Raw genomic sequence first — 25458 nt, forward strand, 5'->3', positions numbered from 1 at the left:
GAAGTAATAAAGGGTATAAAACGGCGAAAAATAACAATCTCGGTATGGACGTCTCCATCTTGACTATCACGTGATTACCCCCTCTGAATATTATTGGGAAAATCTTCTGACCAAGTTTCATGAAGATCTGACAATAAATTTGGGCTTTAGATTGTTAACAAAGTTTTCATATAGCCATAAAAGGAAAAATGCCCTGCCCCCTGGTGGATGTGTTTTTCAACCTACCAGGACCATTTTCAAACTCTTCCAAGATATCATTGATACAAATCTTTTTACCAATTTTCAATATGATACAATAATGTGGCCTCTAGAAAGTTAACAAGGTTTTACTTTATAAACCTTTTGTTCAAGGAAAAATGAACCGCCCCCTGGTGGCCATGTTTTTCAACAAACCGGCACCATTTTCGAACTCTTCCAAGATATCATTGGCACAAATCCTCTGATAAAATTTCGTGAAGATGGGACAATAAATGCGGCCTATAGAGTGTTCACAAGGCAAATATTGACGCCGCACAACAAAAAGGCGATCACAAAAGTTCATCATGAGCACATTGTCCTCAGATGAGTTTAAACAAAACAAGTTATGTGTTTGCAGGAACACACTGTGTCCCCTTTTGCGCCGCTTTGAAGCTATATATTTGACCTTTAACCTTGAAGGATGACCTTGACCTTTCACCACTCAAAACGTGCAGCTCCATGAGATACACATGCATGCCAAATATCAAGTTGCTATCTTCAATATTGCAAAAGTTATTGCAAATGTAAAAGTTGGCGCAAACAAACACACAAACAAACCAACAGACAGGGCAAAAACAATATTTCCCCCACTATAGTGGTGGGGTACATAAAAATGTGACTTAAAAATACCTCAGCAATTCATTGTCAATGGCCTTGTCTATGGGGATGGCACAGTTCAAGGGCAAATAGTGTAGGAATAAGTGGCTCTCTGCACACGAAAGATTATCTTGTGTATCTACAATTCATGATGATTACAGGTCAAAATTAATATATTTCTTGTGTTTGAAAAACCCATAAAGGCCTGTCAATGACAAACCTATAGTAAGGATCTATATGATTCATTTTTCTTGTTACTCATTTTATAACAATTACAAAAACATGTATATATATCAATTCAATAATGTAAAGAACGTTACCAAATTAATTTAATATACAATACAAATAACTATAGCTATTTAAAGTGACACACAAATTGGGGTTAAAAAAATAAATACATTTTTTATTTCTGTTTATATATTTATTGCCACCATAAATTTGAAATGACAATTGCCACCATAAATTTGAAATGACAATTGCCACCATAAATTTGAAATGACACCATATATTTAGCCCCACTTTCAATTAAGCACAATAGCATTTAACCAAACAATTGTGTTCAAATATGGACACAGACCATATTTTTAAGTAATTTTTGACATGATAGTGAGTTTTCTAGCATGATTTTGTTGAACAAACTGTCAAATCCTAACACAAACATAAAATGTGTCTCATACACGAAGACTGGTGCGGCTGTTATTTAAGATTTCATCTTCTTATGAGAATCTGGTGTCAATTGACTGAAAAATCCATTACCAGAACAGACTGAAATCAAGTTGCATGCACCAAGAATGCATCAGAGTCCTAATAACACTTGAAACTGTCTGAGCTGCATTACACATGGATCCCTGGCATACCTCTCACTTCACATGTTTTGAAGTTATCACCTGTTGATGCATAGCTACACATTAAGTCTTCAAATGCATTTGAGTAGCACTCACACGGTGGTTTTACATGTAATACATGTGCATTGAGTAATTTCACATCATTTTAGCCTGTGCAGTCCACACAGGCTAATCAGGTACGACACTTTCCACTTTTCATGGATTTGATGTCAATTAAGGGCAGTTTCTTCTAATCAAAAATCCAATCCATGAGGAAAGTATTGTCCCAGATTAGCCTGTGCAAACTGCACAGGCTAATCTTGGCCAGCATTTTTTACACATGCATTAAGCCTTTATTTTCTAGAGCACAGCTCATTTAATTTGGAAATGCTACAAAAGTAGCATAAAAATGGACCATTCCCATGCAGTCCGTAGCAAACCAAGACACTAGTCTTTAAGAATCACAGTCCCATTACGAAGTGCATCGCTTGTCAAACTTCAAACCTCTCCATGCAGATATTGTGACCATGCTCCTCAAACTCTGCACGGGTAACTACAAGCTTGTGGAAGTTTGGATCATTGGCCAACTGTACGCCGCCCTCCCACGCGTACGTGACAGGACTGAAAAACATAATAAATTTACATGTACGAGTGTGGCTCTGGGAAAATGGGGCTTAATGCATGTTCCTAAAGAGTTGCCCCAGATTAGCTTGAGAAGCCTGGACTTAAGCTAAAAGGTAACTTCTTTTGAAATAAAAATACCACTACAGCGGAAAATGTTGTCCCTGATTAGCCTGTGTTGACCGCATTGACTAATCTGGAACAACAATTTATGCAAATGCATTAAGCCCCATTTTCCCAAAGTGTGGCTCATGTAGTTATTTCGCACATTATATGTGTACTAGTGTATCTTATGGCAGAGAAAGAAAACATTGATAGTAGTCAAACTATTCATAAACAACAAGCTTAGGACCTAAGTGCAGGGTGGTGAAATATTTTTTTATGCTCCCCAAAATTTTTCGGTGCAGCAATTATTTGCCAGTTTGTCCTGCCTTCTTTCCGTCACACTTTTGTTACAGTTTCTCATAGCGCTTTCAATATTTTATCGATCTCTTACATATTTGGCATGTAGGTACCTTGCATTGAATTCTACCTTTTGATGAGGTTTGAGGTCACTGGGGTCAAGGTCACCGAGGTAATAATAGAGTTTTTGAAGAAGGTTACACAATTAACACATAGATTGACAAAGCGCATCATTGGTGAGCATCCATAAGTTTCACTGATATTCTTGTTTTATTTCAATTTCACAAATTTCTTACACCTTTGAAAAATATCAAAATCCACATTATATGAAAGATGCATTCAGAAATATTTAATTTAATGACAAACAAACTTAAGTGAAACTTTAAACAGTTGATTTTTAATGGGATCAATGACCATAACTACTGTGAAATGATTGAAGCATGCATAGGCCAAAGGATTGTAACTTCAACATCTGTTTTACATTTGAAGAAAGTTGTTCACATTCTTGTTATCACCAAGTATTACGAAATATGATCTAAGTATGTCATACTCGCTTCACTCTTTTCAAATTTACCAATCCATGTTAAGTAATGAAAATAATTGTACGTATCTCTTGCAATATTACAATGCATTGATGCAATACGTTCTGCGTTTACAAAAGTCACTACAGAAATATTACAATATGCCATTGTTTTCATTTAGAACATATTTGTACAATTCCAAACATGCTACAAGTATGTTAACACACACACACACACACACACACACACATTTCCCATATATTTATTTTCAGTTTTTAACTCTATAAAATTGAATTCGTCACATTTTTTAAATTGTATGTTAGTAATAAAAGCCAGTTGACGTCAACAGATTGTTTTGAAGTTATAGCAATATAATTCTGATCGAAAGAAACTGTAATTCACATGAAACTTAAAGTAAATGTTGGGGTATGAAGATTTCTTGCCAAATTTCTGTAAAAGTTTGCTGGTATAACAGCACTTCAAATGAGCCGTTCTCTGTAAAAGGGGGGTGTATTGCATGTGTATACAGTGTCTTCCCAGATTAGCCTGTGCAGTTCCAACAGGCTAATCAGGGACAACACTTTCCGCCTGAACTTGATTTTTGCAAACTTTCTTTAAACAAAAAATATATAACAGCGTAAAGTGTCGTCCCAGATTAGCCTAAGCAGACTTCAAAGGTTTATCTGGGACGACACTTTACGCACATGCATTAAACACGCAAGTCTCAAATGTAGGGCAAAACAAAGTTCTTCAAGTTGCTAAACAGGTGTTGCTGTAGGTATAGAGAATATATGGTTGTTGACTTATGTGATATAAGGCAGGTCTGATATAGCATAAGAAAAGGCCAAGCATGCAGCAACAAAGGTAGAGGTAATACAATTCGTACCATTCAGAGATCATTTCTTTAATCAATCTGGATTCACTTGATTTTATAACCATGAGTTCTGGTAGTTCTAATGTTTTGATGTCCAATATACCTACTTTTTTGAGGAGGTTATGGAGATGTCAAACTCATCTGGTGCCATGCTCCTTACATCCATATGACTGAAAATATACATTTGGGTTGTGCTCTGTGAAAATTAAATCAATTGATGAGATTAAATTAAAGGGTTATTTTTAAAAAAAACATAACCATCCACAAAAAAACAGAATTAAACCATGTACAGACAATTTATCTACATACTGATAATTAATGAACTAACCCATAATTAAATAACAAGCATGGCAATAGCAGATAAATCTTTCTGTATACATTTTTTTTTTAAATAAAACAACGTAAGAAATATGTCACCAACACTGATGCCACCTTAATTAACAAATGTCTTGACAAAGTGAGCAAAAAGACTAGGAGCATCATTCTGCAAAAGTTGTCCGGCAAAACTTCCTTTATTTGTGAACACATACATATTGTGGTCATTAAATTGTGAAAGTTTGAAAAAGATTTCCTTGGTAGTTAAAGGGATATAAAATCACAAGATATATTATATCATGGAAAGGCAGTCAAAAAGCAATAATTCTGACAAAAGTGTAATTGCAATCAAATAAGTCGTTAGTTTAGTCTAGTTTAAACCTATTTATTTTAGCTAAATTGCATCAAAAGCCAAAGGCTTATTTGAAACGCTCTTAAGTCCGTTTCCTGGAAATAGAACCAGTTCTTGGTGTATTGGGGTAGATCTAAAGAATGCTCACACAGTGGGAATCGAACCCGTGACCTCCCGCTTGTTAGGCGGACACCATATCCACTATGCCATGGCGACCTTAGTTAAAGAGGAGCTGAAAACAACATGCTTCAGGATGTACATACAGACAAACAGACTGGCAAGTGCAATGCTAGTTCCTCTTACTCCCTGAAAGCATTAAACAATTTCTATATCAAATCTCACAATCTTTCTTGGAAGCCTGGTATAAGACAGTTCCCTCCAGTGGTAACTATGTTCCGATAGAAATGGGGCTGCATCTCTGTAACACAAAAGTCATCCTTGGATTAAAAAAAACTTGTACAATTTTAAGTGACCACAACAAAAGTAAAGTGATTTTTTAACTTCTATTGACAAGTTTTTCATATTTGCTAAAACATATTAAACAACACTAATCTATTACTGAAACAAACAGATGTTTTATAAATGTGTAAATAATAAGCATAGCAAGTGGTAAGAAACAGGAGTTATATTAAAATTTAAAAAAGCCTCTTTCAAGTTTTAAAAGACTGAATGCCAAGAAAAAAAGTTATATTTTCTGCCATACAGGTTTTGTTAGAGACACTTACAAGAAACTTGGCCAAGTCAGATAACTAGATTTTTACATTTTAAAAACTTTCTATTAATTTGATTTATGACGCAATCATAAGATATGTCTGCATGTGAGATACAAACACCCAAAAATTGAGTATAAAACATCCTTTATAACTCGGGAATTAAGTAACAATTTAAGTTGCATACAACCATGGCCTAAGCTAAGTCTACATGCAAGTTTGCCATATGCAAAGTTTCATAAAAGTTGTCAAATGCAAACAACAATAATTGACTGGCAATACCCCCACCAGTCCCCAAAACATCAATCTAATAATCTGCACTTTCAATTGAAAACCTAGTTGAAAATACTATTGGCAGAAGTTACAACATCAAGACTATGTGAATAATATTTCAGTCTTATATTAAGAGGCATTCAGGGACGACACTTTCCGCTTTTATGACATTTTTTATTTAAATGAAGTCTCTTCTTAGCAAAAATCTAATTTAAGCGGAAAGTGTCGTCCCTAATTAGCCTGTGCGGACTGCACAGGCTAATCTGGGATGACGCTTTACGCACATGCATTATGCCCAGTTTTCTCAGAACGGGACTACACTTATTTTCGAATGATGATGTTCATTTACCCTCAGGTGTGGTGCTAACACAGTGTATCAATGCTTCTGTAATTCCCATTTCTTGTACACCAACATCTGATGGTCGGAACAATAGCTCTGGAACACTGAACCTCTCATTGTTCATCCGTATGATCTACAAGATTGATTTCAACAACAGTGATTACAATAATAACCATGTGGCATCTGATGCTTTTACTTCAACATAAAAAGTAATACAAAATATATGACAAAAACTGCATATACAAACTCTGTTTTTAAGCATATCAAAATGATTTGTATTAACTGGATAATAATTAAAGCACAGCTACCATGTGTTGTTACTTATATCATGTATACCTAGGCTAATAGAGAATTGTTCTGCTTTAACAGTTTATATTCATATCAATGTAGATTACACATTCACAAACTGCATACATGCCATACGTCCCGATCTCGGCGGGACAGCCCCGCTTTTGGGCCCTTTGTCCCGCCGTCCCGATATGAGACGATTTGTCCCGACATTCGTAAAAAACGATGTAAGGTCTAAAATATGATTATTAACATTAGAGAAAAATAATTCGAGTAAAGCATCCATAGACTTCTTTTGTCCTTTTGTTTTTGTTGGTGTAAAAACGGTTGAGGCGTTGTTGAGAGTTAAAATGAACACAAAGACGGTTTGCACCAAAAACCTACCTCGGAAATGTGTACGGCCGCGCATTCCGTGTGTAACTGATGTAACTGTTCGGTAGATAGTTTACTGTAACCCGTAATTTCAGTGTACTGGATAGCCTCCCTCGCGTTAATGTTTGCCATTGAAATTAATATAATGAGTATTGTTGTCGTAATGTTCCAGATTTTGTACTATAAAAGATGAATATTATCCTCGTTGTTTGCTATTGTATTACTTTATAAAACTGTTATTGTTATGTTTTAGATTCCATTCTTCATATCAGATGTTTTGTGTCTTGAATAAAAGTATCAAGAGTATTTGTTAGTACTATACTATACTGACTACAGTAAAGGTGGAATGATAGATCGTTTTAGGTGTCCCGCTTTTTGGTCAAATGTCCCGACAATTTTTATGGAATGTCCCGCTTTGGACCTAAAAAATTATGGCATGTATGTCACAAAGTAACAAATAATGTATTCTTGATTTCAATAAGGATCATCCCAAAAGGATATACGCATTTTTTTAAGGTGAACTTTTGTGGTCAATCTCTGTCAGGCATCATGTCTTGTTTACCTCAAGCGTGTTACAAATCTAGAAGCCACATTTTTATTAAGTCTTGATGACACTTGATGATTGATAATCTTTACAATATCTAGACCTAGTTTGAAATCTCGGTCATGTGCGTCCAAAAATTATGTCAACTGGTAAATCTTTTAACAAGAGGGCCAGATTCCCATAGGGCTCACCCACTTCACCATGCAAGGCACTGAACAGGTAGGGAACATATGGTTTCACAATAGACTTATCAGGGGTGTGACAATTCCGCGGATCGAGATGTCTGGGGTCATTTCCGCGATTCGCGTAAATTGGAAAAAAAATGGGTGAAAGTACGACTGAATCCGCGGGTGTATTTCATAAGCGGCCCGAAAAATCCGCAGCCTGCGAATCCTCTCCGCAAATTACACTGGTATTCTGTCTTAGCATTTTTTTAAACGAGCTATGTCATTGGCAGTCGTTTCCCAATCTTCCAATTAAATTCGGTCTTTTAAAATGTGTTTCATATTTCCTTGCTGATTCGATTGCAAATGGCGCCTTTGTGAAGCATTAATGAAGACGAACAAACGAATCTCACAAAATCTTGGAGATTTAACTTTTATTGAAAAACAAAATTAAATGAAAAAGGGAAGAAACAACAGTGAATATAAACCAGAAAGTGATACCACTTTCTGAATGGGTACGGAAGATCAACTGTCTTGGTAAGGCTGAAGTCATATTCTATTCATATGAAAAAATCTTGAACTACGTAAACTGCTGTAAATTGTTGTAAGTTGAACACTGTAACATTGTTAAACTTGTGTAGAATTTAAAGGCATTGAGCTCAAACGAAAGATTGCCGTCAGCGTTCACAGGTATCGGAACACTCATTGATTTTGATCACAAACAATACTGGTGACTTTGCATAAAATGTTAAGAGATTTTAAAAAGATTTTCATAACAAAATCTTGTTGATAAGTTTAAGATGGTGTTTATTTAAATGTCTGTTTCAAGGTTTGTCATTGTGTTATGCACGCAATTCTGGTAGTCAAAATCAGTCTACAGAATTTTCCTCCTCTCAGACTTCACCTCAATCACACCCCTGCTTATACATTTGGAAAGGATCTTTCTTTTGACAATATCTTGGCTATGTTTGAATCAGGGTCAAGTGGGGTCAAAAACCTGATCACCAGGTAAAGTCTTTACAATTGGTGTACCATGAACTAAAGTGAGCACTTTAGGGTCACCATTGCCCTCTCCAATTATAAACGCATTGATTTATGGTATACAGTTCTTCAGACCAGTTAGCCTATCCATATTAACCCAGTTATGCCTAGTGGACTCTCCCATCCTTCTAAATTGGATAAATTTATTTCCAAAATTAGGGATGTCTAGTATATTTTTTTCTATATTTAGAATATTACTTACAGAAATCCCTTTAAGCAAACAGCGCAGACCCTGATGAGACGCCACATCTCATCTGGTTCTACGCTGTTTGCAAAGGCCTTTTTTCTAGACCCTAGGCATAAATGGGTTAAACACATCTTTTTGAGCTTTGCATTGTTACATAATGTTAATAATATGTTCCACATTAATATATACTATTTGTACGCTTGTTATCCAGTAATGTTGTTTTAGATCATAGGAAAGTATATAACAAATTGAAAATTACATGGCTGCTTTGGTGTGTTGTATTGCCCTCATTGATAAGAAGAAAATGTATTTCACTCACACTGCTGCATAGTGAAATATAGGGAAACACAATCAACTTGTTCGATACAACCAACTTGTACATCACAGTCCTGTAATAATCTATATATTTTACCACTTTCAGCAAACATTTAACATTTTCACTAGGCAAATATCTTGAAAGTTAAATGTAAGATTTGGCACCATCTTTAAGGAAATGTTGCTTTGTTTTGGCTCCCAGTTCACACCTGTTCATTTCCCTGAGCCTTGCCGGTGGTCTCTTCCTGACTGCGCACATACCCCCGCTTAATGTGCGTGTAGTCAGGTAACACATAGTCTCGCATCACTGTATTAGCCAAGCCCTTCTTTCTGAAACAATACATGTCAATTTGGACTTTTTATCACTGTTTTAGCAGACTCCTTTCTGATATAATACATGTCTATTTGACTTTATATTACTGTATTACCCAAGCCCTTCTTTCTGAAACAATGCATGTCAATTTGGATTTTATATAACTATATTACCCAAGCCATTCTTTCTGTGACAATACATGTCACTTTGGACTTTATGTCACTGTTTTACCCAAGCCATTCTTTCTGAAACAATACATGTCAATTTGGACTTTTTATCACTGTTTTAACAAACTCCTTTCTGATATAATACATGTCTATTTGACTTTATATTACTGTATTACCCAAGCCCTTCTTGCTGAAACAATACATGTCAATTTGGACTTTATATAACTATTTTAGCTGACACCTTCTTTCTGAAACAATACATGTCAGTTTGGACTTTAATATTAAGGCACTTCAGTGAAAAAAATTGGCCTGTATTCAACAACCCATTTTAGACTTAAGAATAGGGATGGCAAACCTAAGCAAATCCGTAACCTGTTTCGATATTCGAACTGTTAACGGTTAACCGACTGTCATATTGACACATAAATAAACAAGAGCTGTCACCATAGGATGACTTATGCCCCCTATAAACACTTGATAGAAGTTATGAGCATTTTTTGAAACCTAAACGCAGATTTTGAAACCTAAAGTTCAAGGTCAAGGTCAAAGGGGTAAAATTTTGTGTGCGTATAGAAAGGCCTTGTCCATATACAAATGCATACCAAATATGAAGGTTATATCTCAAGGGACATAGAAGTTATGAGTATTTTTCGAAACCTAAACGCAGATTTCGAAACCTAAATGCGGATCCTAAGTTCAAGGTCACAGGGGTAAAATTTTTTGTGCGTATGGAAAGGCCTTGTCCATATACACATGCATACCAAATATGAAGGTTAGATCTCAAGGGACATAGAAGTTATGAGCATTTTTCGAAACCTAAACGCAAAGTGTGACGGAAAGACAGACAGACGGACAGACAGACAGTCCGATCACTATATGCCACCTTTTTTTCGAAAAGGAGGCATAAAAAAACTTCCGAAAAACGTATATGTTTATAAACAATTACATGTATATGCAAATATACTCTGTCTTGTTGATTGTCTTGTAACCTAATAACTTAAACCATTTTATCAATTAAATACTGTTTCTTTACAAATTGTGTTGGTCCTTTATATTTGGGAATTCAAATTCTAAATTTCCAAAAGTAATTTCCCACATTATTTACATGCTTGTCGGTGAACTGTGATATTTCTTTGTTGTAATATTACCTCCATGTCATTTACACATAATTATTGTTCTACACCTTGAACAAGGTAAGCTTGTGCAGAATTTGAATTATGTTGTTTTTTATTAACACTCACTATCCTTTAAGAATTATGCGCCTTAACAGTTTGCTGATTAATAACAATTGTCAATAAGGGTTAATATATTTTGCAATGGGCATAGTGGTTTCCAAACCTCTGTTGTTAAGGCCTGTTAATACTCTTTATGAGGGTGTTTTAGTTTGCAATAGTTTTTAAAACAACAGTGATTGGGTGTAATCACAATGTCCAGCTTCATTGATTTTATCAAGCAATGGTAGTCAACACAACGGCACAATAATACCTGTTCATTAATCCACTGCAGCCCGAAGTTCTTCAACTTAAGTCTAAGCATTGTTTATTGAATATGGGCCCTGCTGTAGCACATATGAATATTTTAGAAAGTATGCACATACTGGTAAAGGGCAAAAGGACATATTTAACTTTGAAAAACACTCAGTTTTACCAAAACTTGTCAAATAACAAGAACTTTAAGTGCAGCAGTACCTTGATGTGAGCATGTCAGCATTGAACTGGGTGGACACATAGCACACGTCTTCCTTCAACTGGTTGATGACATACGTCTCATCCATCACCATCAGCTGTCTGAAATTATCAAATCAAGCTCAGTCTGGAAAAACTGCATATGCGGTAAGTGTTTTTCAAGATTAGTCTATCGTAGTTTGCACTGGCTAATTGGGGACGAAACTTTCTGCTTTTTATTTTAATTTTAAGGAAGTCCCTTCTTAACAAAAATCCAGTTAAGGCAGAAAGTTTCATCTCTGATTAACCTTTGCACACTGCTTAATCTGGGATGACAATTTAAAAAATTTACGTTTATGTATTAAGCACTGTTTTCCCAGAACTAGGCTTAAATATATCAAAATCACTAGCTATACAAAGTATGCTCATTCATTACGTTCAACAGACTACAATGTTCAGAATTTGAATGGTGAATAAACTTGTTCCAAAACAGTTTCCCCAAACCTGCCTGATATTAATACATAAAAAATTTGAACAAGCATATAATTAAGGTCTACCTTGTAAAGTTTAAACAAAACATGGGTAATTTCATTACAAGAGTGCCATGGGCCATACAAGGATCACCTGAGATTTGAAAGAACACATTTTTTCTGAGAAGGTTTAGTTTTGAGGAATAAAATTTGGTTATGAAACATCAATATTTAATTTCTAAGCAAATTATTATTATAAACTTACGACAATTTAATATATTTGAAACACAGAACACATTTGTACAAATTTTAACCTTAGATTTAATTATGGGAGACAACTCTATAGGAACAACCCAGTTGGCCAGTAGCTAGGTGTCTCTAATGCAAAAGAGACTGTCTATATAAAGTTCAGAAGGCAGGGGTTTCGCTATGTAAAAGAGGCCATAAAACGGACCCGATCCCTAAGCAAATGGACATCATCCCAAACTGAAATTAAAAAAAATATACCAATTTGACAAAATAATTTTTTGTTTGTTTTTAAATAATTGTCTTATGACTTACAATTATTAGACTCTATATCTCAATTTTTTTTTGTAAACAACCAACAAAATATATGGTTATTTATATGATTTTTTATCCAAAATGGCCAGAAAAAGACTTGTGTCAATATTTGTTGATACAAAATTCCAAATTTGGTCCTTTTTGTCGATAACAAATATGAAATTCCCAAATTTGCCACTTTTAATTGATAAAAAAAATCCCAATTTAACCAGATTCCTTTTCCCAAAATGGCTGGAGGACCCCCTGAAAGGTCACTTGTGAATCTTTTATAGATGAAATAACGAGATTCCAATCACAGCTCCTTACATACCACGTAAATTGGATGAAAGGACAAATAAGATTCAAATGAAACTGAACTGATGATCATCATCATCATCAACATCGACATCATCATCATCATCATCATCATCATCATCATCATCATCATCATCATCATCATCATCATCATCATCATCATCATCATCATCATCATCATCATCATCATCATCATCACAGTAAACAAATTCAACACCACACTATCATATCATCTCTTTAATGGTTGAAATCAGTTTTCATAGAAGCAACTTCAACTTGCTTTGAAGCCATATATTTGACCTTTGACCGTGAAGGATGACCTTGACCTTTCACCGCTCAAAATGTGCAGCTCCATGAGATACACATGCATGCCAAATATCAAGTTGCTATCTTCAATAATGCAAAAGTTATGACCAAGGTTAAAGTTTTGGGACAGAATTACAGAGTGACAGAATCACAGACAGACAGGCCAAAAACAAAGAATATATTTTTCCCAAATGGGACTTATGAATTCCTATTTAAAGGATTCCTAAACATATTTTTGAAAAAAAGTCTCCAAATTCAATAAATCTCCGATTCAATTCTATAGGTTGAACCTTAGTGATACATGTTTTTTTCTAGCCATTTTTAGAAAAGGAATCTGGCCAAATCAGGATTTTTTAAATTGATAAAATTGCACATTTGTGAGTTTTTAATTGACAAAATGGACCAGATTGGGATTTTTTTTATCAACAAATATTGACATATTAGGCCTACTCCCTGCCATTTTGGGAAAAAATAAAATAATTTATAGTTATATACTTTTTAAGATCTTTATGAGATAAAATTGAGATATAATTATTAGTAAACACTTATTAAAAAAAATATTTGATACAGTTTCATGAAGAAAAAAAACACTAAATAAATAAGTTATAAAAGAGGCCAATAGCTTGAAGAAGGTTTCACTAAAGCCTTATAAGGAAAACTGACTCGCCCCATAGAGGCCATGCTTTTCAACAACCTGAACCATTTGGAACTCAAGCGAGATATCATTAAAACAAATACTCCGAGAAAGTTTAAGGGAGATTGGACTAAAAAAGTTACTTCTACAGTGTTAACAAGGTTTCACTATAGCCATATAAGATAAACTGCCTTGCCCCCTGGCGTCCATATTTTTCAATGAACCCAAATCATTTTTCGAACTCAGCTAAAAGATGATTAGAAAAAATTGTTCTGACAAGTTTCATTAAGATTGGACCATAAATGCATCTTCTGGATAAATAACAAGCTTTTCCTTTGATTTGATCTAGTGAATTGATTTAACTTCAATACATGACCCAGTTTTAAACTCAGCGAATATATCATTTGGACAAACTCCTGGCCAAGCTTCATGACAATTTGATAGTAAATTGGGCCTCTTAAGTGTTCACAAGGTAGCCATTGGAAGAGGCATGACAAACGACAGACAATAGGAGTCACGAAAGCTCACCATGAGTAGGTTGTGCTCAGAAGACAGAAAAAAAACACAACTAGTTTTACCTGTAGGATATGATTTCTTTCAAGTGATTTGTTAACAGCTTGCCTCCAACATTCACCCTGTAGCAAACAAATGAAATTCATTTACAGGTACCTGCATTGAAGCGGGATCTTTAAAATACCTACTGGATATCAACATGTTAAGAAGTTTAATTGTTAAAGTCTAACTTTTTTTATTTCATTTTCATATAATTCATATCGTCCAAATTACTTTTATTGGTAAGAATTTAAAGACACTTGTTGTATTTGATGCAGCACAACATAATGTGTCTAAGTGTTGTTTGAACAAATCTGCACATAATGCTAAGAAATCCCCAACAATTTTCATGTCCTCAATACATGACTGACTTACCAAAGGTACACAAACAAAATATTTTCATAGTCTCAAGGTTGAATTCCACATATCTTTTAGTACCTTTTTCTGTGAACTTTTATTCTAGTTTGGTTTTCATCAATGTTTTACCTATTTAGATTTTTCAAAGAAATATTGTATATACTCGCTTAAAAAATCTGACATTTTCTTACTGTTTTCTTATGCTTTTGCTATTAAGCCTTATGGTACTCACAAATTCCTAGACTAGTTAAAGAAAATATGGTATAAAATGGCAAACAAATTACACCTGTTTTTATCAAATGCCATTAAACAATAGATTTTGCCAACCCTAGTATCTATATTTTAAATGCTTTCACAAGCTCATACCTGACGATGGATTCTGTAAGCTTCTTCCCTTTGCAATATGGGATGATGTGTGAAAACGAGTAACCAGTATCCAAGACGAGGGAGCACAACTTGCTGCTATCTGTGTCCTGCTGTAATTTGTACTGGCTGAGGTATGATGCTGGAACCGGCAGAAAAACATGTGACAATAATTATGGAATATTGGAAGAGACAAGTTGTGTACATATGTAGAATAATGTATAGAAAAGGAAGATATCTCCTCATTGGTGCAAACAGGTACCATGTGATATTCAATTTCAATGTCACATGGTACCTTATTGCACCAAGGGGCCAATATGTACTAAAAATAAATTAAAGGTTTTCCTTTCACTCACACTGTAACATTAAAAAGTGTGCATCTTTGTGGATCTCACAAATGACATACAATTGTAAAGAAGGCATGATTATGTGAAATTGTCTAGTTAAATACATGCTAAGTGTTGAACAATTATGTAACTCTTGAGTAGCCATATTTTCATGCATTCACTTCCCAAATGATCGTTTTGTAATCCCCATAACAAATGTACATCCGTATATCCTGACATTAATGTAGATTTACCCATACATCATGCGTTTAAACAAGTTTATTCCATACGGTTTGTTCTAAAGGCTGCTTGGAATCCATACTCCTCAAACAAAATTTCGTTCATTGCTTCTTGAATGGATGTGAAGTTAAAATAGGGCTCTGTTAGGATGACACTAGACTCATTGAAATCAACCTGGAAAAAGACAAAATAAATAAATTGAATGTTTGCTTGTCATACAAACAAATGAAAGAAAACATATTTTTTCAAATTTTATTTCAAGCAAATTTGCTAAAATTGAAATCTAGCTGACAAAAAAAAACTAAACTTCATGGATTAACAGGATGTGTGAAGCCTTATTTTGAATGAACATTTCTCTTTGAAACCATGCATTTAACAATAATCTTCAATCACAAGGAAAAATCTGAAAATATATTGTACCTTATAGAATGTTTCAATTTTTGCCATAGACAAGTTTAAACACCCCCAAATTTATTTAAAGGGTTTAATATATTATCTTGTGAGATAATTCAATAATACCAAAGTTACTGCTTACTAAACACATGTCATGTTTTAGTCCCTTAGAAAGCAAATTAAATTTGAAACCTTTTATAACAAGATTTAAGTTGTTTAGCGTTCAGTTCCAAAACTAAGATACTAACAACAAGCAAACTGCATATAATGTAAACAGACTGTGTGTTACTTGCAGGTTGTTCTGGTTCTATGCTGTGTGCATATATACCAGAAGCCATTTCCACTTTTCTTCTGAGTGTGAAAAGGTTTATTGACATTTTTGTTTCTCAATATTTTTTTCGCCTCTTTTTGAAGCTGTTTATGGGCACTTTCATTCAGCCTAAAAGTTTCGTTTTGTCAAAAGAGAATAGCCTTAATTCACAAGTGAAATTTCAGATATCTATTTGATGTTGTTATGGGTGCATGAATAATGTCAAGTGGTTTTATTATAAATGTACTTAAATAAATGAAACTGCTTATTATTATTTAAATTCAGCTTATAATTCTCTTCTTAGTGATACATTTGTTCCAACATTTTTGGAATTTCTGACACAATCTCAATATCACATAAAATGGCACATTCACTTTTCACTGCAAAAAGAAACAAACAACAACACTGAAAGGCATCTGCATTTGACAAAATAACATTAACGTGCATTTCTCAATTAGATTATCTTGTCCTTAAAATATGAATTTATATATTTATTTAGAAAGATGACAATCAGTGTTTTCCGGAAGCACAGTCAGCCGGGGATTTTACCAGTTACATTCAATCTAGATGTGGCTACATTTCCCCAAAATATCAATTGAAATGGTTCAAATTCACCTGTTTTATTGCTTAGTTGTAGCTGCTTTGTAGATATAACTGGCTTCTAAAATATTTGTGGAGAACACCGTGACAATAAATAATCATGATTGTACATACCTTCAGTTTCTCTTTGCCAAACATGTAATCCCACACTTGTACATACCTTCAATTTCTCTTTGCCAAACATGTAATCCCACACTTGTACATACCTTCAGTTTCTCTTTCCCAAACATGTAGTCCCATACTTGTACATACCTTCAGTTTCTCTTTCCCAAACATGTAGTCATGCACTTGTACATACCTAAGTTTCTCTTTCCATCTAGTCCCACACTTTTACATACCTTCAATTTCTCTTTGCCAAACATGTAGTTCCACACTTGTACATACCTTCAATTTCTCTTTGCCAAACATGTAGTCCCACATTTGTACATTTGTCATACCTTCAGTTTCTCTTTCCCAAACATGTAGTCCCTCACTACTCACTAGTATATACCTTAAATTTTTCTTTGCCTAACATGTCACCCCACACTTGTACATACCTTCAATTTCTCTTTGCCAAACATGTAGTCCCACACTTGTACATACCCACACTTGTACATACCTTCAGTTCCTCTTTGCCAAACATGTAGTCCCACACTTGTACATACCTTAGTTTCTCTTTCCATCTTGTCCCACACTTGTACATACCTTCAATTTCTCTTTCCCAAACATGTTGTCCCACACTTGTACATACCTTAGTTTCTCTTTCCATCTAGTCCCACACTTGTACATACCTTCAGTTTCTTTTTCCCAAACATGTAGTCCCGCACTTGTACATACCTTAGTTTCTCTTTCCATCTAGTCCCACACTTGTTCATACCTTAAGTTTCTCTTTGCCAAACATGTAGTCCCACACTTGTACATACCTTCAGTTTCTCTTTCCCAAATATGTAGTCCCACACTTGTACATACCTTCAATTTCTCTTTGCCAAACATGTATTCCCACACTTGTACATACCTTTAATTTCTCTTTGCTAACCACGTATTCCCACACTTGTACATACCTTAGTTTCTCTTTCCATCTAGTCCCACACTTGTACATACCTTCAATTTCTCTTTGCCAAACAAATATTCCCACACTTGTACATACCTTCAGTTTCTCTTTGCCAAACATGTAGTCCCACACTTGTACATACCTTCAGTTTCTCTTTCCCAAACATGTATTCCCACACTTGTACATACCTTCAGTTTCTCTTTCCCAAACATGTAGTCCAGCACTTGTACATACCTTAGTTTCTCTTCCATCTAGTCCCACACCTCTTTCCATCTAGTCCCACACTTGTACATACCTTCAATTTCTCTTTGCCAAATATGTATTCCCACACTTGTACATACCTTCAGTTTCTCTTTCCCAAACATGTAGTCCCTCACGTGTACATACCTTCAGTTTCTCTTTCCCAAACATGTAGTCCCACACTTGTTTTTCTACCTCCCAGTTGACCATGTAACCCTGGAAAAAATGCAACCTCAAGCATAAAACTCTTTGGGGTGTTTATTTATGTAACAAAATATTACTTTCTGTTGCTTAATTGCAAAATCACAACAACTTGGAGCATATATATGCAATGTCACATATCAGAGCTACAAACTGTTTGATGACTGGCACTGTCTAATAAAAATAATAAAGCACATTTTTGTTATTCTGCCGAATCCTTGTAACAATCAATTAAATGGGTACATGTACATTAATGGCAGAATGAGTTATCCAAATTGTTTTCAAATAAATAAAAAATCTACATAATGGTAAATATTCATACATAAGACATGAATACTATACAACATTAATATTCTTGAGACCACAAACAAAAACAAAACAAGAAACCGTCGGAGACGGGTGATGCTCCCCAAAGTTGTTTTTTTGTCACACTATTGCACTATATATTCAGATAAAAGGAAACATCTTGAAGGCACAGTAGTTGGCGGGACAATAATTTTTGAATAGAAATTTTCAAAGGGCCATAACTCTATAAAAAATAATCCGACCAGAACCCGCTGATAATATGCACATCTCCTCTTGGTAGTGAAGCTTCCCATAAAGTTTCATTGAATTCCGGTCATTAGTTGCTGAGAAAAAGCCCAGACAAAAATTGTGCACGGACGGACACATGGACGGACAGACGAAGCGGCTACTATATGCTCCCCCCAAAATAAATTTTGGGGGAGCATAAAAACAAGTTTTAAGAATCCATTACATTTGTCACACGATCTATATGGCACATTTAAAGGGGCCTTTTCACAGATTTTGGCATATTTTGAAGTTTGTCATTAAATGCTTTATATTGATAAATGTAATCATTGGATCTTAAAAGCTCCAGTAAAAAATCAAGAATAAAATTAAAACAAGGAAAAAAAAGTAGCCTGTACCAGGGCTCGAACCAGTGACCCCCGGAGTCCTGGAGTTAGTCTGAAGTAAAAACGCATTAGCCCTCTCGGCTATTCCACCGAGTATACACAATAGAAGTATTTTATACCTTATATAAGCAATCTTCGTAGTTTCGCAAGTTTAAAGCGGGTTTATACGATTTTTTATATGTGTTTAATTGTAATATATTGATAAAATATGTTACAATAACACAAAATAGGCAAGAAAAATTATACATTAGAGCCGAATTTCATAAAATGCAGCAAAGACAAATTAGCGCCCCGAGCCGATAGTGACGTACATATTTTCCTACAATAACCGAAGCATTCGTCTTTGTATTAGGATCGGAGATAGTGTTCGTGTGTCGTATGAATAGATATCGTTGCAGAATTTCAAATAAACCGTTAAACTAAGTTTAGATGCGCATCGTACATGTATGGTATACATGCTGGCGAATTCGGCTGTACAGCCGTTTTCAATTTCAGAATTAAATATCTGGCTTATTTCGCATTTTTCGACACATGTTCTTCTTAACTTTTCTTTTAATTTATATTGAAATATATATATAATAAGTTTTTTACACAGTTTATATAAATTCATAAATATTTTACTAAATCGTATATACCCGCTTTAAAGGACAACAACAGAACTCTCCAAATTATTCAATCGTTTCGCGTTGCAACGCTTTATAATTTTTAGGTTTTCAAATCGTCAAAAGATACATAAAATGGCTATATTGGACTATGGTAAATGTTCAGTAATACTGTTTCCTCACAATTATCATAACTAAAACGAAAATTTGCGAATCTGAAACGACTTTTTTCAATTTTGTCAATTTACCAAACCGTGAACAGATCCCTTTAACAACTCACATTTAAATTATTGTTTTGATGTGGATTTGGACACCTGATAACTACTTAAAATGAGCCTTGCTCTGAAATAACTGGGCTAAATGTATGTGTGTATTGTGTCATCCCAGATAAGCCTATGCAGGGAAATATATCTGTCTAGAGACTAGATTTTTGTTTTAAGAGACTTCCTTTACCAGTGTTTTTTTTCACCATTTAGGGAATGGGGCCGGGTCCCTTTGGATTGGGAAAATTTGCGGCGTTTTGACAAAAATTGGGAAATTAGTGCTGTTGTTGTTTTGTTAAAAAATCACTTTAAAATTTAGAATATAAGTGTTTTCAGTATCATATTTAATATATTTACTATGGTTGAACTTAAATGGCTGGGAGATGAACAAAATATTGAAATCTAAAATTTTTTTTTTTTTTTTTTTTTAACCTTCCATTGGAAATTTTTAACACCCTTGTTACCGGACCCAATTTTGAACTAGAAATGGCGCAGCAGAGGCCAACACGTATCCCCACGCCGCATACCCAGGGGCGCCCCAGGGTTGGTAATGGGGCCATGCATAGTTGAGATTGACCGTATTTTCATCAAGAAGTTTAGTATCAATTAGAAGTGAATCGGTGGAGAAATGAAGAAGTTATAGTAAAAGGCAATTTTGGGTGGGTGTGGTTTATGTGGGCGGGGCACCCCAGGGTTGGTAATGGGGCCATTCATAGTTGAGATTGACCGTATTTTCAAAAGAGAAGTTCAGTATCAATTAGAAGTGAATCGGTGTAGAAATGAAGAAATTATAGTAAAAGGCAATTTTGGGTGGGTGTGGCCTATGTGGGCGGGGTGCCCCAGGGTTGGTAATGGGGCCATGCATAGTTGAGATTGACCGTATTGTCATAAGAGAGGTTCAGTATCAATTTGAAGTGAATCGGTGTAGAAATGAAGAAATTATAGTAAAAGCCAATTTTTGGTGGGTGTTGTCTATGTGGGCGGGGCGCCCCAGGGTTGTTAATGGGGCCATGCATAGTTGAGATTGACCGTATTGTCATAAGAGAGGTTCAGTATCAATTTGAAGTAAATCAGTGTAGAAATAAAGAAGTTAAATGTAAAATAACCTAAAGAAATGAGTGAAAATATCTGACCCGGCCCCACCCCAACCAGGCTTCCTGAAAAGTCCCAAAAAGTGCCTGTCAACCGGACAGGCTGATGGAAAAGTTTGCCTGTCCGGACAAAAATTCACCTGACCGAACAGCGTGAGTTTATAACTGAAGAATTAAGTAAAGTTTAACTCATATTTATTGCAATGTGCAGCCTGTGTATAAGTACACTCGATAAAGTAAAACAAAATGTTTGCGTGTTCTAGTGATTAGAGTGTATGATTGTTTTTACTTGTTTTGCTTCATATTCTTTTGATTTTGTTTTTTTCCTTCATCGCGTAGCTTTCTTTTCTGGCCTTGTCTAGCGCCATTGAAACTTAAGCAAGACATTTTTTCATGTGTAGTTTTTGTTACAACGTTTGTAATTGGATAGGTGGTAATATGTCTGACCAATAAAATTGACGTTTTTGAAAAAAACAAAAACAAAGGGAAAGCACTCTTATAAACTAGTGACGCGTTAGTGTTCTTAATGACAAAAAGGCTCGAAATCCACAAAAAGAGGGATTCAAATAGGTGTTTTCGTTCTTTTGGCAAGTATTAGACTTTTCGGTATTTAGTCATAATTTTTTTGGCCTGTCACAAGGACTGGCTATATTAGAAATTTCGCCGGACCGTAAAGAATTTTGCCTGACAAGACCGGTGGTCCGGCCTTTTCAGGAAGCCTGCCCAACCCCCATAACTTTTGACCCAGGGGTCAGATCAAAATTCCAAATAGTGCAGGGTCGCACATATGCTCATAGCTACCATTTGTGTAAGTTTCAAGGTTCTAGTGCTAATAGTGTAGGAGGAGATAGTGGCCAGGACGAACGGACAGACGGCGGAGATAACCACAATTTCCTCACCCTTTTCAAAAAGCGTGGGGATGATGAAAAAAAAACACTGTTTACACACAAAATTACAAGGAAGTTGAAAGTGTTGTCCCTCTAATTTTGGGACGACACTTTAAGCACAGGCATTAAGCCAGGTCTTAACAGAGAGCAGCTAAAATATACTTTTCCAATTCGTTCTTACCTTTTGGAAAGGCAGGAGATAGTACAGCCCTGACAGGTCCTTGCATTCATCAATCTGATCTCCTATGAAGATCCTTGTGCGAACATTCTTTGCCTTTGACACACAGTTGGGAATTATTCTGGAAGAAACAATAATGGAGGGCTGCCACTTCAAGTCTATTAATTTGAAAACATTCTATTAAACATTAATCGAGCTCGCTTTGAGGCTTTGCCTTATTTCATATTAAAGAACTCGCAAGTAAGACAATGCCTACCAAAATTGTGAATGTTTACTAACTGGTTAGTGGTAAGGTAGTCTTATTTATAAGACGCGCAAAGAATTTAGAGATACTTTTTATATAGGCTAAATTTTTTGGAACGTCTTATCGGGGAAAAGTCAAAAATGTGTTGGAAACCAGAATTGTCATTGATTTGCGTAAAATGGCAAAATAACATTACCAACTCGTTCAGTTTTAGTCCAGAAGTCCATTTTTACCTCAAATATCGTCGAATTGAGGTTGGAAAGGCATAAATTCTTCAGTTAAACTTCTGCTTAAATCGCAAACCAATCACTGACCTGTAGCCATGTCATGAAACTGATTTGAATATGAACCAATCAGAAGAAGGCATTACAGTGTAACGTGTACGCGTAATTTTATTTTACATAAGCTTTTAACACCGACTTTTACCTAACTAGATCTAGTATGCTAATCTTTGTCGATTTAATAAGCATATGTTCAAAACAGATATGGTGCAGTTTCTATTCACTGTTCTAAGTTTCAGCAAGTTTTTATGCATGTCTTTTTCGCACCTCTGTCTGTGTTGTTTTATTTACATACATCATACGTTACATAGGAGGACGGTATACTGTACGATCTGTATCAAAATTATTTGAGTACAGTATAAAAATAAAAGATGTAATTTATTTCAGAACTTTTTAATTGTCAATTTAGAAAAAAACAATGATAAATTAATCCAGAAAAGTATAACATCGGTTTACTAAGTAACGCTCTGCACCATAACAGAAGAACGCAAACTGTATTTTTTACGCTGTTTATTCTCCCACTTTAAACCAGATCAGGGCTTTCCTTTGACCCGAGCTCCCGGGTTTTGACGCTTGAAAATTACAGAAGACCCCTTTTTGACTCTTGAGAAAATTACGTCATGCGTCACATTTGACCCGGGGGAATATACCGACTTGCGTCAACGAGATCAAAAGTTGTTAAGACTAAGCGATAATTGGCTCGGGGCGGAGTATCTCATTTAGTACACGCTAATCGTTAACGCCCGTTTCCAATCATCGAAGCACAAGTCCACCCAGTAGGCGGAGTTTGGTTAATTAAGAAATCTAGTATTGACCAATTAAAACACTGCTGGTTCGATGACGCGTGTATTAACTTTCCATTATTTATCATAGCGTTTGTTATCAGCTGTTTGCGGAAAAGACGTGTGTTAAACCCACCTAGTTGCAATAATCCAACTCCCAGCTATTGACCCTCTGAGCTGTACGTATGTACTCATAAAAGCTCAGAGCATTAAAGAAGAACTATAAACCCACCAAAACAGAATGGACTCATCCGCGTCAGTTTTAATAATATTCAATATAAAATAATAACATCCATATCCACATAACACCGTAAAGCATATTTTGAGATATTTCCAGAGTATGGCAGAATGTATTTCCAAAGCTGAATGCACCCATCACTGTTTCGCTTCATGATTGCTCAGTTCAAAGACGCGCGAAAGTTATGCTGGCATATGTACTGTCTACAACGTCAAATTACACGCTTTGCATCAAAGTTGCTAAAAATAACTATAGAACCGATACAACTGGCCTTGTGGCAAAGTGACAATTTTTGCATGAGCTAATTGATTACAAAATACATGTAGGCGTAACAATTGACCGTTTGATAAGGCATAGAAAACGGCGTGTTTGTCGCACGTCTTCCGTGAAGATGGCACATGAAATAATTAAAGGGCGTCGGAATTTTCGATGGGATTAAATACGGAGGCACCTTTATCGGCGAGTAGAAATAATTTCCTTTTATAGTTTACCGATTTATATAGGCTATTGTGTTTAGGTACCACCAGTATGTTGTGTTTTTTTTTTGTGATAGCCAGCGGAAATGTTTTTTTTTCACATTTTGTATTTCATTCTTAATTTAATAGCCACGCGAAACGGTCAAACAAAGTTATTGGATAAAGTGTAATTGTGCAAAGTGTAATTGTGCTAGTGCATTCGGAAAATGTCGCAGAGAAACCTTTTCGAATTCGGAATCGGTAGTAACTCTGAAAGTGTGTGTAAGACGCCAACGACAAAGCGTACTTTAGATCTAAATGACAGTGCTCCTAACACCCCCAAACGTGCGAAAGAAGAACATATGACATATTACTCTGCTGTATACATGAAGTTAATGTTGTATTAGAATACATGTTTTGTATTTATTAATCATTGAAATATTGTGTTTAAATGCATAGTGTTGTAGTGACAGTAAAATGTAAGAAATAAATGTTAACATACATGTATCTTTTTATTTGTTGCTTTTTATATATTATATCTCAGTAATTTGCTTAAATTGGAAAAAATCATTGACTCCTGCGTTATTATTAGGACTCTCAGAAGTTTGATTTTGACTCTTGAAAATATGGTCCCAAGAGTCCTTGACTCTTGAGATTTGAGGTCTAAGGAAAGCCCTGCAGATGCTTTACATCGAGGTCGTGTTATCGATTTATATCTACACAGCGAGCGAATCGAGAGGTATTGAAATTGATCAGGCGTGCAAAATTCAAAGTGTCATTACATAATTTCTACGGAATATTATGGAGAAATGAATAATCTACAAAGGTATGTAAATATTATTGCAATCCGTTGATATTAAGTGTCTTATATCGGGGCTTGAATGTTGCGCACAAAATCCTTGCGCAAGAATATAGGAAAAGAACGAAAAATTCCCACTATTAATTTGGTCTTTCCCCCTTTGTATGCTCCAAATATTACCCATATAAAAAGTAGCTTAATATTTAAGAGCGTCAAAAATTTGGACTAGTGGTTAGGATGAATATATTGTGTAAAGAATGAATGTATTGTGGGACGAACCGTATCTAGAGTAAAAATAAAAGTTACGAGACAGAATAAGTAATACCAGGTGAAAAAATAATTGTACATTTTGTGAATCAATTAAAATAGTACGTTGACATTTGATACCTTGGGTCACTAGAGGTAGAATAGCCAATTTTTGCACAACCGGCACCATTGTCTAGTACGAGGACCGCCATTATTAATCTCGATCGTAGACAAGCTTGTTTGGTTACATCCCACCAAATTCAACCCGTTGCTGGATCTCGGAAACCACCGCGCTTATAATTTACCTGCCGTCTCACCAAAACACAAAGGTCCGTTAAATTATATTATCATCGGTGGAATTAGAGGGATTCCTATTTAAATCCGAAATTATCATGGAAATAGCTTTAAGCGAGTAAAATATTGGTATGTGCTAATCGAATTAAGGTCGCGGTGGTGTAGTGAATGAGGTTTCCGCCT

At 35.2% G+C, this 25458-nt stretch overlaps 1 protein-coding gene across 8 annotated transcripts in view; it reads right to left on the bottom strand.

Annotated features, from left to right (window-relative positions):
* Positions 1-1216: 1216 nt before the first annotated feature.
* Positions 1217-25458, bottom strand: part of LOC127850823 (actin-related protein 6-like) — a 28475-nt gene continuing 4233 nt past the window's right edge. The window contains exons 1-12 of one of the 8 annotated variants that reach the window (XM_052384160.1): positions 25123-25252; positions 21940-22057; positions 17945-18013; positions 15275-15398; positions 14662-14800; positions 13965-14021; positions 11146-11244; positions 9187-9307; positions 6076-6199; positions 5086-5161; positions 4184-4246; positions 1217-2279 (exon numbers count right to left, since the gene is read on the bottom strand). In XM_052384160.1, coding sequence (XP_052240120.1) covers positions 2150-2279; positions 4184-4246; positions 5086-5161; positions 6076-6199; positions 9187-9307; positions 11146-11244; positions 13965-14021; positions 14662-14800; positions 15275-15398; positions 17945-18013; positions 21940-22057; positions 25123-25193 — 1191 coding nt within the window. In that variant the 5' untranslated portion in view covers positions 25194-25252 and the 3' untranslated portion in view covers positions 1217-2149. The other 7 variants (XM_052384161.1, XM_052384164.1, XM_052384165.1 and 4 more) reach the window with 7 other exon arrangements.

Source organism: Dreissena polymorpha, chromosome 11, assembly GCF_020536995.1.
Source record: "Dreissena polymorpha isolate Duluth1 chromosome 11, UMN_Dpol_1.0, whole genome shotgun sequence".
Lineage (NCBI taxonomy): Eukaryota > Metazoa > Mollusca > Bivalvia > Myida > Dreissenidae > Dreissena > Dreissena polymorpha.